Raw genomic sequence first — 15,599 nt, forward strand, 5'->3', positions numbered from 1 at the left:
CCTTGCTAATGCACTGGCACTTCTATATAAAAAGGACAATGAGTTTATGTATTCGATATGTTCACAGGAAATTAAGCAAAGGCAACAACGAACAAGGATCCTAGAAAAAGAAATTGCAAAAGTACTTAAGTTTCAGATTCTAAAAGTAAGAAAAAAAAAACATCTGCACAACAGCACTCTGTTTTACAGAGACTTTTTTGGGGTACACTGCCCTTATTCTTTCCTACTTCTATTGCTCATCAGAGAAAGTACCAGATTGGCACCTTGGCAGCCTATTATCAACTATTCGAATATGTCTAGTTAATTCCATCTCTATCCATATTGACTGATGTAATGAGAAAGAAAGAAAATGTGGACAATGAACAGATCAAGACCCTAATGATAATGCTAGCCTACTCATCTTCACAATGGACATGTCTAAGCAATGCTAAGCAACTGACCTGCACAACTCGATGGCGACGGGGAGGTGCGGGGCAGTCCATTTTTTTCCGGTTTTCTCAAGGTGGGGTTTTTTCCATTTTTTTATTAGGTGGGTGGTGGGATCGGAGGGATTGGCAGAGGACGAAACTGGTGCTTTATATTAGTAGAGATAGCTGTAGTTTGTTTCTAAACTGTCATTCACATATGCTCTTTTACCGCACTATAGGATGCAAAGTCAGCAAGTAGCAGTGAAGAAAATGTTTATCCTTTGTTGGAAGGAGCAAAGGGGTCTAAACAAGACAAAGAGTCACCACCACTGGACAGGTTTTTGCATTCTGAACAAAAATTCTCCACACTTGGGTTTCACATCTTCAAATGGATTTCTTCTCCTTTATAATTATTTATGGTTCTTGATTCAAACTTATTGGACTGTAGGTCTGTCATTGGTACAGCTGTCACTAGTGCTGATAATGCTGATAGTGGTGATTCGGACATCAATATTTCCAAAAGGTTTTCAAAAGTGCAGGAGGATGGAATTGAAGACAATACCATTGCACTTAACCCATTCAGTTTGGGGCCAGTTGATGATGATGATGCTCCTAATGGTTTGTTGTTATATTCCTTTTTCCTATTTGCTTTTTTGTGTCTTCAATTGTTTTGCTAGTCAGTCCTTTCATGATTGTTTTGCTAAACTGCCATCATGCCTTTTTACAGTACCTGAATCCTATACTATGATCGCGGAGTCAAAGTTTCAGGTTTGCTAGATTTCATTTGCTCATAGTGCTATTGACATAACTTCACGTTACTAACATCCTAACAACAGGTGTCTGTGGAGGTCTTCTTTAATTTGTTATTGTCTGATGGTGCTTTTGGTTTTTTGGATGATTTCCACAAAAAATGTGGTGACAAAGGTTAATACCAGTTTATTCCCTTATTCAATTAGCACCTTTTGGTCAATAGAAGTACGTTGAACTGAGATCTGGATGACCTGCAGAATTTAGTTGCTCCAAATGGCGATTGGATGAGCAAAAACTTGTAAGGGATGTCTCATTTTTGCATCCAATCAAAATTTATCTTGGTATGTCAAGAACATTCTGCTAACAGTTTGATTTGAGTTAATTGATTGGCATCGAAGATGTCATGTGCTATGAATTGCTTTAGATTTTCATAGTACCTTTTTTCGATTCCTCTAAATTGTCTTTAGGCGCAAAATTTGGGACTTGTCAGGAGGTGCAGAAACTTCGTATTTACAAAAACAGGTTAGTCTAAGACAGTACCATTAGCAGCCAGTCAAATGGTGTGCTCTCTAAACTTTCTGATGATTGTGGGGTCAAAATTGAGATGAAGTATTAGCATTTATTTCAGTGTCAGCTTTCTGTTAGTTTTATTCAACTTTGCTTCATAGCTGAATATTCATGTTTGTTCTAATTTCCCATGGATTATTTGGATTTTAGCTCGATTAGATGTACCTTTATGGCAGTTGATTGCAATGTGAATGCCTTAACTTTGTAACCCGAGAGAACGTGCTAGTTTCACAGTGGTAAGTCACCCAATAGTTGGTGCTACCAACCAGGGCTTGAACCCTGGTTCTCATAAAAAAAAAAAGCGCCTCACTGTGTGTCGCTTTTAGAGATGACATCATCCTGGGTGGCTAGCCTTCGGTGCCTTTTCTCGACCTTTAAATGATGCCATGGTGGGCTGTCTTCCCCCATAGGTCGAGTTTTTTTTTTTTTATAACTTTGTAACCCGATGTACTGATGCCAGCTTTTGTGTTTGTCATTTGCCTTCACTGAATTATCATTTGCATTCAAAGATGGTTGTGCAACCTATAATCTATTATTCTTTCCTGTTAATTTTACCATATTCTTGTTTCTTTAGTTTATGTTTCCCTCTTGAAGAATAATTGATGTTAAAACTTCTGGTATTTCCTTTTTTTTACTTGTTCACAGGCATCTAGTGATTCAAACCTCTCAGTCAATCGGTGATGCACCATACGGGGACCATTTCACTGTTGAGGTGAGGAATCCACAGTGCAGTTGATAATTATCTAGTTTGAAATTGCTTTTGCCCAATAAACTACTATTGGAGAACATTTTTTTGTTATATTGGACACAGCTTGAGGTATGTTATTTATATAGCTCTGTGTTAACTTCACTGAAAATCGATCAGTGGCTTCATTTTGGATTTTTTTAATAATATCATTTTAATGGAAAACTGCAAAAATAAAGTTCAAAAATGGAAAATTGCAAAAATAGGTGCCCGTCGGCACTCTGAGTGCTGACATCCCATGTGGCACACACGTGGTCGTGGGGAAAGGGACCTCGGTACTCCAACCTATTGGCACTCCAAGTGCCGACAGGTAAGGATTTGTTGACACTCTGTGTGTCGACAAGCATGTTGGCACTCCGTGTGCTGACAGAGTGACATGTCCCGCTTTGCAGGCCAACAGGGGTGCCGATAGGTCCTACTCTACAGGCCAACAGGGGTGCCGATAGGTCCTACTCTACAGGCCAACAGGGGTGCCGATAGGTCCTACTCTATAGGCCAACAGGAGTGCCGATAGGTCCTATGTGGCCACTTGTTGGCACTCGGAATGCTGACAGGCCTCTACGCATAGCCAACAGCCTCCGTGGTGCCGAGCTGGCCACTTGTCGTCATTCGAAGTGTCGACAAGGGTCTAGTCGGCATTCCGAATGTCGACAGGTGTCTAGGCCGACTGACACCTATTTTTGCAATTTTCCATTAAAATACTGTTATTAAAAAATCATTTTGTATGGTATGTGCTTGTGAAAATTTATGTGGTATTGTGTTAAATTACCAATCTGGTAAATGATTTTTTTAGCAGAGTAACATGTGCCAATGTGTGTCACTATTTTCCTATAGATTACTCCTCTCCTTAGTAATGGTTATTGGCTTGATTGTTGAATCAGAGCTGAGCAAAAAGTGAAGCAAATGCTTGTAGGTGAATCAAACTAATCAATAACCAGAGCTAATGTCAATTCTTCCGTTTCAAGAATTAGACATGGGCATGAAAACCAGTATTGTCGTGAGAATTAATTCCAGCTTCTTTTGGTCAACGGAATGCTATTTTTTAAAATTTCTACCTTATTTTTTGTTAATGAAATATGTTTTTTTTAAATTTCTATTTTGCTTCCATAAACTTGTAGTTGTTGGTTTTATAAACACTGATTGGCTCTTATTATTAATTAATGCTGTGAACTTATTGGTACCTACTCTGTACAGGGGATCTGGGATGTTGAACAAGATAGCCTAGATGGGAGCAGTTGTTACCTCAGGGTGTATATTAATGTAACCTTCTCAAAGAAAACAATATTTAGAGGTAAGATACATTCCTTGTATCCTGAATGCTCCAGCGAGAAAATGCTCCAGGACTTTCAAAATATCACTTGATATTCTTAGGGTCCATTTTGTCTTGCTTATATGCCAGCTGAATTCACCCCCACTATAGTCTCCCTGAGAAAGTTTGTTTGTTTGAGTTAAGCCAACTTTAAGCTGGGTGTTTGGCTCTTACAAGCTTGTGCTTTTTTCATGAGAACTTTCAGTTATTGGCCCTGTTTGGCACAGATGAAACTAATGGGTTTTTGTTGAAAAGCTGCTTATGGCTTCTGAGAAAAGCTATTTGCTTATGGTCTTAATTTTTAAACTCTCAGCACACAGTTTTTCAGAAAAGCCACTCTCAACCAGCTTATCAGCTTTTAATTCATTTCATTAGAAGCTAGCTTATCAACTTTTCAGAAGCCAATATAAGCTCAGCCTGTTTGTCCCATCTTATGACTTCTGAGAAGCACAAGCTGCTGATAAGCTGTGCCAAACAGGGCCATTGTGTTGAAAAAGCCTAAGCAAAATTTGCTATGCAAGCCCCCAGTTTTACCTATATGAGCTGTATATTTTAACAATAGAGCTGCACGTTTTCATCCTATTTTTGGTTTATTTTGTAATCACAAAGTCGAACAAATGTAAAAAAGTATTGTATCTCAGCTTCTGTAGAATGGTTTGCTTGGTTACAAATGGCACAAAAAGCTGAAGCATAGAGGAAAGATCCTCCTTGCAGTTATAACTTGTAAGATGTTGGAGAACCCCCCTTGCAGTTCAAACTGTTTTCTCCATTACCTTCCATTTGCTTTGTTTTCTTGAGACTAAATGTTTACATGTTTATTTGTCATTTGCTTGTTTGGTCCAGTTGTTTGTTCACTATTTTCAATTTCGACAAATGAAACTGAAGGGTTAAGTTCTAGGGATTTAACAACTATGAATAGTACTGTGGGGGTAATGGAGAGAGACTCATATACACAGATTTTTTAATTGTGGATCAAATTGAATTTCGCTTTTGTATGGAGTTATTTCTGAACTATTCTTGCTTGTGTATGTTCGTGCAATTAGTTTATTCCAACTTCCAAACATAATTATCATTTATTTCAAACTCATGGCATTGCTGTTTCTTATTCTTTAAATCTCTAAATCGCAGGGAAAATAGAGCAGTCAACAAAAGATGAATGCCGTGAAGTTTTCGGACTCTGGATTAAGCTTGTATGTCTTTTCTCATCCCATGGCTATATTGTTATGAGTGATGTTTCTATTTCAAGCTGTATATAATCTTTCCTACTACATGTTTCTAGGGTCATGATCTTTTGAAGCAGGAGAGCAACTCTCGATCAAAAGGTCTGTATATTGAGTTTGTAGTGTGCATATCGATTCTTTGCTACAGTTTCAACTTTGCTTGATCCGAATTACATCCTCTTTCGCTGCAAACTTTTTTAAGTTATGATAAATTAAAGGAAAAAAGTCTATTTTACTCCCTTGAAGTGTGCCTGTAGTCCGGATCACTCCCTGAACTTTATAACCGTTTATTTGATCTCCTAAAGTTCAAATACCGGATCACATAACCCCTTAAGTTTGGTTTTAATGGTGGTTTTGCCACCATGGCTACCACGTCACCTTTTTTTTGTCGTATGGCTGCCACGTCACCTCTCTTCCTCTCCCTCTCCGTCTTGGCTAGCGTCAAAGTTGCAGGTTTTCGCGGTGAGCAAATGTGCACTGGGTGGCGACATCCTAGCGTTTGGCGTTGGGGGGTGCTCAAACTTGTACCGGCTAGAGTTGGCAGGAAATTAGCTCACTGGTGCAATCCCCAATGACATTGGCAGCTGTAAGCGGCTGGTGAGCTTGAGGCTGCAGCACAACCAGCTCGCCGGCGAGATCCTGGCCGAGCTCGCCGCCCTGCCATCCATCACCGACATCGACCTGTCCTGGAACGCGCTCACCGGCATCGTTTCGATGGGTTTCATCAACTGCACCATGGTGGACACTCGATGTGTCCTTCAACCATCTGGCGCCGGCTGATTTGTCATTGTCATCACCAACTGCTGACGAGGGCAATTCCGCTAGGCACACAGCTGCAATGTGGATCGTCGTTGTGGCGGTGGCGTTCGCTGGGATGGTGGTGCTCGAGGTCACCGCTCGCTGGCTCCAGTGGTGAGAGGATGGCACCTCAACGCTGAGCAGAGGTAGGATGGGCGGTATAGGCCCCAACGTCATCGTTGGACCGTGGAAGATGACCATGTTCTAGAGGCTCAACTTCATCGCCGACGACGTGGCATGATGCGTCGAGGGGAGCGATGGCATCATCGGCGCTGGGTCATCGGGGACGGTGTATCGGGCGAAGATGCCGAATGGCGATGTCATCACTGTGAAGAAGCTATGGCAGATAGCGTCACAAAAGGAGGCAGCTCCAGAGTGAAAGCAAAAGAACACTGACTGCATCAAGAGGATGCTCAACGAGGTGGAGGTGCTTGACCACCTCCACCACTGCAACATCGTCTGGTTGCTCGGGTGGTGCACCGGGGTCGCTAAGGCCACGGGCAAGCCCAAGGCGCGGTTGGACTGGGACGCGTGGCATAGGATCGCCATGAGCGTCGTGTAGGGCATGAGCTACCTGCACCATGATTGTCGGTCGACCGTTGCACACCGCGACCTCAAGCCTAACAACATCCTGCTCGACACGGGCATGGAGGTGCGCGTGGTTGATTTCGGCATGGCCAAGGCTATCCAGGGCACCATGCCCATGTCCATCCTCACCGGCTCCTGTGGCTACATCTCACTTGGTGAGACGCCTCACTTGTTCATTCTCCGATCGTGACAATGGCATTCGTCACGTGTAATCAATTAAGTTTCTTCTCATCAATTCAGAGTACACTTTCACTCTCCAAGTGGACAAAAAGAGCTTGGTGTGGTGTTGCTGGAGATCCTGACAGAGCGGTGACCAGTCGATGCGGAATACGGCGAGGTGAGCAACATCGTGGACTGGGCGTGGCGCAAGGTCGTGGTGCGTGACGTGATTGACGTGGCGGCATGGTCAGACTAGAGCGGTGAAACGTGGGACGAGAAGGCGCTTGCGCTGTGGGTGGTTCTGCTCTACACTAGTCGGTGCCCACAAGAGCGACCGTCGATGAGGGACGTGGTGTCCATGCTGCACGAGGCTAAGCGCGACCGGAAGATGGTAGCGAACAAGAAAGCGCGGCCGGAAGACGGTGGCGAGGCTAAGCTCATATGACAAAAACCAGGTGACGTGGCAGCCATATGGGAAAAACTCAGTCAGTGACGTGGCAACCATGATGGGAAAACCATCATTAAAACCGGCCTTAGGGGGTTATTTCATCCAGGATTTGAACTTTAGGTGATCAAATAAACGGTTTTAAAACCGGCCTTAGGGGGTTATTTCATCCAGGATTTGAACTTTAGGTGATCAAATAAACGGTTTTAAAGTTCAGGGGTGATCCGGACTACGGGCATACTTCAGGGGAGTAAAATAGATTTTTTCCTAAATTAAATGTCCATTTCTCCTTTTATTCCTAAAGATGTTTGCAGCTCAACTAATGCTGATCTTAAATCATGGGCTTCAGCAAACAGGGAAAGTACCTTGGAAAATACAGTTCCCAAGGTGACTTCCACACAGGAAGAATCTGGTGTGAGAAGCATCATTCCTCTTATTCAAGACCAGCAGCAGAGAATAGGAAGAGATTCTTCTATATTATCCACATCGCAAGAATTTTGGGGTTCACTAACATCGTATATGCGATCAAACCAACTTGGTCCATTGCTAGCTGTGGCACTGGTGGCCATCATTATCCTAATGCAGGCAAGTATTTTGGCCATTTACGTGGGTGCACTTTATTACAGAGAATACATGTTATTACTGCTGGTTTTTCTTACTAGTTATTTGGGCATACCGTAGTGCCATTACAGAATTTTAAGGTGAGCAATGTATGAATGAACAAAACTTAACGAAGAAAGAATCTGACCATAACCAATGTCGGTAGCATCCTCTATTTGCAGATTGTCTTGACACTCAATTTCTGTTGCAGGTAACCATCATAGTTCTACTAACTAGAGCCCCCCAGGTCCAAATGGCTCCTCTTGGGGCCTCCGTGAGCAGCAAAGAAAGCATTGAGTGGGTGGGAAAGCGAATGAGCTTACTAGGTGAGGAGATGCAGCTAGCGGAGGCTCATATGGAGAGGATGAGGCACGAGTTTGCCTGGCTCAGGTCTCACCTGGAGAGACTAGAGAGGCTGAGGGGCAGTTACTCATGACTGGCGCGGTGCATGTACATGAGGGCAGACGCCGAGGTCGCAACGTGAATGCGACTCAAGAGATGCAACGCGTAATGTTCTTTTGTTCTTTGTTTCCGTAGAACGTACAGTTACAAAACAGGAAGGCAGGTGAAGTAGAGTTACAGAAAACATTGCTGTAAGGCGAAAATGCGAAACCATGGTTAGCATTGGGTGTAAATACGGGGACCTTCCCAATGTGCCGGGGTGGTGTATATCATTACAAGAATTGTGTAATTCGAGGTAATTACTCTGGTATAGTGGTGTTCAAACTTTCCTGACACCACACTGGACCCAAAAGGATTACGATATTCCCACATGGATTTGCTTTTGCGTTTCAGATTTCATCATCTGCCGTCACACAAGTCAGAGAGAACTACTGGTTTGTTCAGCAACTTCCTTGCCTATCAGGCGTGTCAGTTTAACCACCAGACGCATCTCAAACCGAAGTGATTTTCATCTCAGATCACCAAACAACGTACACAGTAGGACAAAACGTGACAGCTGCTCACACACAGTACCACGTCTGTTTTTTGCTCGTTGTTTACTTAGGTGTAATTGGATATGGACAGATATTGTTGATTCTATATTTTATAGTATATTTTTATCGATATAGATACAGATAATATCAGTTACAAATACAGATCAAATATGTGACGAATCAGATATAGATAATATCAATTACAAATATTTATTCGGATACTAAGTTAAACAACGGTCATATATATTACATATATTATGACTGTTAGATCATTAAACCATTTCACTAAAAAAACTCAGCTATATTAGAGATCCAATAAACATATCAGCAATATACTTTGGTAAAAAGAGTTATATTAGAGTAAAATCAAAAGAGTTATTTTAGTGTGCTGACTAAAAATATTATTAATTATTATATATATCCGACAAATTCCAAGCTCACTATATCCGAGATCTGAACAGATATCCCAGATTTGTTTCAGATATCTGTTAGCATCTAGAACGGTGACCAGCGGAAAAACTACAACCTTCACCCCTATTGGTTATGATGCTGAATTCTTCTCCAATGCATACCTTTTTCGAAGGAGTAATAATACAAGAATGGGTCACCAGGGCATACTAATACTTGTTACACTAATTCACAGCAATAATACTTCCGCAATCTTATACAGAATGTGCCACCCAGACATCCAGTAAATGATTATAAGAATATGACGATCCGACCAAATTTGGCTCACCTAATACCCTAACATCAACTTTGACACAGGTGCCACGGAATGAACCCAAAACATCTATTTCTCAGAATGACAATTCAGCTCAGAAACGAAAACTGAAAAAATTCACTACAAAATTCCATGCCAGATTCAAGCAAAAGAAGAAACACAAGTCTTTATTAGAGACGGTCAGAGGTGAAGTGTCAAGATATACGTACAACCATCAAAATCGAACAGGCACATCTCATAATAAGGCTCCCACCAATTCAAAAGTGCACAATGGATTTCAGAATCTTAACAAGACAGACCAGGCTATTCAGACAGTAAAAAACACAGTTTGTTGGTAAATATCCATACACTCCCACGTCCCACCCATCAGTAGAAGAAACCGAGAACTTTGCCTCCGACATTCTTCCGCCGTGCCTCCTCATGGTCCATGATGCCGGCAGAAGTTGTCAGCACTATGTAGCCAAACTGAACATCAGGCAAGAGGAAGTACAAGTTAGCACATAAGGTCGAAAGTTATGCATGAAAGGGGTAAGGATAATGCAATCACCTGGCGAGATGGCAGCAGCCTGGCAGTCCATCCTTCGATCTCTTTAACCCCCACATCAAAGCGAGGGCTAATGACACCACATTTGTTCAGTCTTCCATTCAACTCAACCACAATCTTTCCAGCACGGTGGTCATCCACATACTCAAACTCACCAATGTAACCTACAAAAAAGAACACCATTCAGGAACATATCCTCCACTAGAAGCAAAAATAAAACAGAATGTGCAACTGAGAATTCACCATGACGCTGCATGACCAGCAAAAACTTGATTATAACCTTTGAAGAGGGACGGATCATCACTTGCCGCTTGCCTCTCTTCTCAGCATTGTACATGGACTTAAGGGCATCGTTAAGAACACTGACCCTCACCATGCTGACCCTACCTGCAAAACAAGAAACCAAAAAAGTTGTAACAGCTCCTCTCATGGTGAATAGTGTGCAAAACGAACAGTTACAACTACACAACATCATAGGAACAGTACAAAACAGAGTAATCAACCATAACGCCATATTGTTGCAAATCGACATATAGATTACTAACCCAATAAAAACATGCAAATTCCTCTATTATTAATGTAATAATAAAAAAATGTATTCACTTAATGTATATGGATGATGTAGTAAGATTATCGCGCTAAGAGTTGCACACATAAGTAGCAAAAACAGGCCTAGTAAACATATAGGTGGGTACAGATAGATGAGAACTATCCTGAACTGATTCATCACAGCTCAGTTTGATATCTTGAAGGAAATACAAATAAATTTCTCTATCAGAGCTACTCCATTTCAAATTATTAAAAAAGATCAATACATGATCCTTACCAATAAAACTCACCAGAAGAAAGATCACAAAATAATGGCTAGAGAGTAGCAGGATAACACCAGGTTATCCATGACCAAACTCCAGGGATTGCGAAACAAATACTCGTTACATATATCTGTTTGCTTCATCAACCAAACTGTACGAGCTAAACTTACAGTTCGTCAACCACAGAACAAGAATGATGGAGACATATGGGTGATAGATCTATGGGATACACAAACCAACCATATATCAGGGTTTAAGCTATACAGTATGCGATCTTATTAACCCACTGCATTGATCATCTAAAAAAATCACTGCATTGACAAACAAGAATCAAATGCCTTGCCCAATGTACGACCTAATTAGCCAGCCTTTTACGGCAAGAACCACGACTAAAGCCCGTGCTACCAGCATACCGAACTTACAGTACAAGCTTCAAGAACCATGCGGAAAACCCAAGTTCATAGCCTAAATGTAACGCACAAGAACATCTGAAAGTACGATTAAATTACCACAGAAGTCGCCTTGAAAAGCAACTCTACAAATAGACATCATCACTCCTACAGGGACGAGATTATCATGCATAATCGATCGTCGTCCAAGGTCAAACTAAAACCATTCACCATCTCATCGCAAATCTCTACGGTTCATCAAGCGAACAGTACGAGAACCCACTCCTACTCGCATGTGGCCATAGGAGCTGCGGGACCGAAGCACACGCGCGGATTTGAACACGAGTGACGCATCTACTAAGCCGGGAGAGGGGGGAGAGGGATCTTGAGACTCACCTCAGAGGACGGAGGGACCGCAAGTAGTCGGCGGCGGCGGCGGCGGCGCTGGAGAGGAGAGGCAAGGGAGTAGGGTTTGTCTCTCAGCGCGGTGCACTTATAGAGGCGTTAGCGGGAGGTAGGGTTTCCTTCCTGGCCGTCCGATGATCTGTGTGATTCTCCGCCTCAATTACACCGTGGCCGTCCGATGGCCCAGCCGAGCTTGCTCTGTGTGACAGCACTGAACTGCCACTCGGCCCAAAAGCTCTTTCAGATTGCCAACACTGAAGATTACTTACCTCAAAAAGAAAAAAAAAACTGAAGATTATCTCCCCTACTTAAAAAAATCAGTAGTACATGTATGGTCTACCAAGAATATTCCTCTGCCATATAAAAGATTCCTCTGTCTCCCTCCCCTCCCCGTCTAAGCATTAGGCGTTTTCGGCTTCCCCATATCTCTCCTCCCCCAATCCTCGCCGCCATCTCCAATGTTCCAACGCGTCACCTCCACCTCCACCTCCTCCCCTCCGTGACGCCGGCCGCTGGTCCTCCGCCAACGCGCCGCCTCCACCTCCTCCCCTCCGCGCGGCCTAATCTACTGGTCGTCCGTGACGCCGGCCGTCGCCCGCCGGCCCGCCACCACCGCGCCGCCTGCACCTCCTCCCCTCCGTGACACCGCCTGCTGGTCCTCCGCCCGCCGGTCCGCCGCCAACGCGCCACCTCCACCTCCTCCCCTCTGCGCGGCCTAATCTGCTGGTCGTCTGTGACACCGGCCGTCGCCCGCCGATCCGCCGCCACCGCGCCGCCTGCACCTCCTCCCCTCCGACCCGCCACAATCGCCAACCTTCCAACGCGTCGCCTCCATCTCCTCCCCTCCGTGACGCCGGCCGTCGCCCACCGGTCCGCCGCCACCTCGCCGCCTGCACCTCCTCTCCTCCGCGCCACGGTAATGCTGAAGGAGTTCATCGGCAACGTCAACGCCGTCTTTAAGGAGTAAGCAGCCCCGCCCTCATTCTCCTGTCCCCTCCGCGTTCCCGCAGTTCGTGTGCGTGTCGGTGCTGCCATGGGTCTGGGGAATCGGCGAGTTGTCAGGCCGATAACATCTGAATACCGATGAGAATGATTCCTGCTTAGGTGCTCTATGTTCTGATTCTCCTTGAGGTGATCTCACTCTCCTTTACTCTGGTTAAATGTTGATATGCAATTCGAGCTAGTGCGTCAAATGTTGATACTGCGCCCTCTTCTTTGGATGTAGCTTTAGCACTACATGCTGTCAATTTTGTGGAATTCAATTGGCCGAATTGATGCATGTTGCATTTGCTTGCAATAGATCGCTCTCTGGTTGATTAACTAAATACATGTGTGCTTGAGTTAGGACACGGCTAACTATCACCCTTGAAATTGCACTGTTGCTTGAGCACACCAAAGTTCAACCTTTCTTGAGGTCTCTTCTAGAGCTACTTGTTGGCCAATTTACCCCTGTGATTCCTTAATGTGTCTATATGCTTCCAGTTGACCTACACTTGGGTGGCCCAGGAAGACAGGACAACACTGAATGGCCTACATTTGATCTATTGAATGAGAATGTCTCTACTGTTAGTTGCTCATCTCATAGTTTTTATGGAAGAGGGTGTTCTTAAAAATTTAAGTTTCACTTTCAGAGCTAAAGTAGAGGAACCATCTACTGGAGAGGTGCCCTCCCCACCTTCTCATACTGCTGTTGGAGGACCAACTTCACTTCTTCCTAAGCGCAAACCCCTGACTGAATAAGAGATTGAGTCTATTATGGTATGCACTTTGTTCACAGATGCTTACCGTCTATTATTTGTGTGCTTACCGTCTTTGGTGACTTGCACTCAACAAGTAATTTGTCCAGTTTTGATCCGAAATATTAATTATATACATGAAACTTGCAGGATGATTATATGATTGTTATTTAGCACGAACACATTTTTTGTATAGAAGTTACAAGCCTAAATATAATGAGGAAATGCATGCTAAATAGCCTTGCAAAACTTTAGTTTGTACCATAATGGGTTAAAATCTGTCACCCAAGAAATAGAAGGGGAGATCACTTCAAACAGTTATGTCCAGGACCTTCTATACACAAAGTGCTGAAATTGTGAGATGACACCACAAGCATTCTTCCCTGCTACCATCTGAATAGTGGTAATCTAGATCTGTCTTCACATATTTTTTTTTGAAAGAGGAACAGTAGGGGACTAAAATCACATTGTTGTATTGATGTTCCAACGAACTCAATAATTAACTGACTATTACCTTGCCTTGATCTACCATCCGACATCCGCCCTATGGTGCCTGGACTACGTGTCCAAGATCATATGATTAACTTAAAACAATGACTATTAGGTTCAGTGTTGACTATTAGGTGATGGCTGACATTAGGTCCATGGTTAAAACCTGCTTTTGTGAAAGAATTTGCTCTGAATGAGGACCTTTGAACCTTTTTATAATGAATTAGAGTCCTGTAACTTGGCCTTGGTGGCATTTGCAGTTTGGATATGCTTTGCAACTGCTTTCTTATCTGTTGACATTATCTCAATGCATTTTCGGTATAATAAATAGTTGTATTGCACTCCAAAGATTGATTTAAATCAATGCATTTTCAGTACGAGAAACCAGCAGTATTGCAGTCCGAAGATCTATTTACTGACCAGTCTTTTGTTTATAGTTTTTCATTAAATCTTGTGCAGTCATTGTAGTCCATTGGAATTAATTCCTCTTGCCGAATTGATGCATGTTGCATTTGCTTGCAATAGATCGCTCTCTGGTTGATTAACTAAAGACATGGTTGGGTAAACTTTATCAATCTCAAATGGAGGTGTGCTTGTGTTAGGACACGGCTAAATTTTCTGAAGGGCATGCCTTTGAGCAATCGAGGCAACTGTGGGTTTCAAATTTGACATGATCCTTCTATCTTGGAGCCTATGCAAAAGCAAATCTAAGCCTAATAGGGATGCAATGTTACAAGAGTCCTTGTCATAGCAATTTGTGCTTTGAAAAAAAGAAGTGCTCATTACCTTAGTTCATGGGATTTTAGCGGTTCCAACTATAACTATAGAAGATACCAATGGTTTAGATTCTCCATCACAGTCATGTGTCATTAACAACGGTAATGTTTTTTCCTGTATTGCTCTTTCCTCAAAATCCAATACAACATATACCCTGATGTATTGTACTCGTGTTGTTATTGACAGAAAATACCTCTCTAACCCCTCAAACTACCAGCGTTCAGGCGCCAACAACACGTCCACCAGTTAGTGATGATGGTAATTTCCTTGATTGTATTCATTTTGTAATTCAAAAGAATACAATCAGGGCCATCATATATGCTTATACAAATCTGTATGATGCGATAGGTGATGACGATGGTGTCGTATTCGATGAGGACTCTGAAGAGGGGGAGGGCTACATGTTCGCTGGTCAAGGTAATTTTTTGGCATTGTTGCACCTTACATCCATATCTTCTACAGCCTTATCTAACTCGTTCATGCTAAAAATCACTTCCGACAGGGATACCAATGATGAGGATGTCGAATTCGGTGAAGCTGAAGATGCCTCAGCTACTACCTCTAGCATATCCGATCCGTATGACCACATGTATGGTGAGCTGAAGCTTGTTGAAAACCGCAAGCATTGCAACGCGAAGAAGTTCGAGCATGAGACAAATGGGTTCTGCTGCCGTAATGGAAAGATTAAACTATGTACCCCAGAAACACCACCCGAGCTCATGAGGCTCTGGTTGAGTGCAGACGCTGATGCTAGGCACTTCCGTGAAAGCATAAGATTTTTCAATGGCCATTTCTCATTCACTTCACTATACTGTCACCTTGATGGTGAGACCACTGACATGACAAAAAGTGATATTTACACGTTTCGTGCCCACGACCAAATGTATCACAACATACGGTCGTTTGGTATAGACGGGACCAAACCCAAGCACCTGGAGCTTTACTTCTACGATGATGATCCCAGTCTAGAGCACCGGTATCGCTATTGCCGCGAAGAGCAGTACCAGCAAGACAAGGAACTCATCAGAAAGCTGGTTGACATACTTCGTGACAACACGTACTCTGAACAACTCAGGATTATGGGACAGGTTGAGGACCTTGATGACTACCATGTGACACTGAACCTTGATCATAGGTTGGACCAGAGAACATATAGCATGCCAACCACTTCGGAGGTGGCCGTTGTTTGGGTTGAGGGGAGCG

At 43.1% G+C, this 15,599-nt stretch overlaps 2 protein-coding genes, 1 long non-coding RNA gene and 1 pseudogene across 5 annotated transcripts in view; 3 read left to right on the plus strand and 1 right to left on the minus strand.

Annotated features, from left to right (window-relative positions):
* LOC133890754 (protein VASCULAR ASSOCIATED DEATH 1, chloroplastic-like) overlaps nucleotides 1-8,325 on the plus strand; it is a 30,595-nt gene extending 22,270 nt beyond the window's left edge. The window contains exons 7-18 of one of the 2 annotated variants that reach the window (XM_062331281.1): nucleotides 647-744; nucleotides 856-1,025; nucleotides 1,135-1,175; nucleotides 1,244-1,331; nucleotides 1,415-1,498; nucleotides 1,625-1,679; nucleotides 2,370-2,436; nucleotides 3,664-3,760; nucleotides 4,907-4,968; nucleotides 5,058-5,100; nucleotides 7,293-7,573; nucleotides 7,800-8,325. In XM_062331281.1, coding sequence (XP_062187265.1) covers nucleotides 647-744; nucleotides 856-1,025; nucleotides 1,135-1,175; nucleotides 1,244-1,331; nucleotides 1,415-1,498; nucleotides 1,625-1,679; nucleotides 2,370-2,436; nucleotides 3,664-3,760; nucleotides 4,907-4,968; nucleotides 5,058-5,100; nucleotides 7,293-7,573; nucleotides 7,800-8,024 — 1,311 coding nt within the window. In that variant the 3' untranslated portion in view covers nucleotides 8,025-8,325. The remainder of the gene's footprint in view (nucleotides 1-646; nucleotides 745-855; nucleotides 1,026-1,134; nucleotides 1,176-1,243; nucleotides 1,332-1,414; nucleotides 1,499-1,624; nucleotides 1,680-2,369; nucleotides 2,437-3,663; nucleotides 3,761-4,906; nucleotides 4,969-5,057; nucleotides 5,101-7,292; nucleotides 7,574-7,799) is intronic. The other variant, XM_062331280.1, reaches the window with a different exon arrangement.
* LOC133890756 (leucine-rich repeat receptor-like protein kinase TDR) lies at nucleotides 5,108-7,097 on the plus strand (annotated as a pseudogene).
* Nucleotides 8,326-9,384: 1,059 nt separating the features above from the next.
* LOC133891589 (small ribosomal subunit protein uS8z/uS8w-like) lies at nucleotides 9,385-11,539 on the minus strand. Its single transcript, XM_062332316.1, has 4 exons — nucleotides 11,386-11,539; nucleotides 10,032-10,175; nucleotides 9,792-9,952; nucleotides 9,385-9,709 (listed from the first exon to the last, which is right to left on the minus strand). Exons 2-4 carry the CDS (start codon nucleotides 10,162-10,164, stop codon nucleotides 9,611-9,613), a joined length of 393 nt encoding a protein of 130 aa, XP_062188300.1. The 5' UTR covers nucleotides 10,165-10,175; nucleotides 11,386-11,539; the 3' UTR covers nucleotides 9,385-9,610.
* A 1,068-nt stretch (nucleotides 11,540-12,607) lies between these two features.
* Nucleotides 12,608-14,814, plus strand: LOC133891343 (uncharacterized). 2 transcript variants are annotated; one of them, XR_009904187.1, is made up of 3 exons: nucleotides 12,608-14,497; nucleotides 14,583-14,654; nucleotides 14,745-14,814. It is a non-coding gene; the product is annotated as an uncharacterized LOC133891343 (long non-coding RNA). The 2 variants fall into 2 exon arrangements; XR_009904186.1 differs by having other exon boundaries at nucleotides 12,608-13,152.
* The last annotated feature ends 785 nt before the right edge of the window (nucleotides 14,815-15,599 follow it).

The sequence above is a fragment of the Phragmites australis genome, chromosome 14, assembly GCF_958298935.1.
Source record: "Phragmites australis chromosome 14, lpPhrAust1.1, whole genome shotgun sequence".
Lineage (NCBI taxonomy): Eukaryota > Viridiplantae > Streptophyta > Magnoliopsida > Poales > Poaceae > Phragmites > Phragmites australis.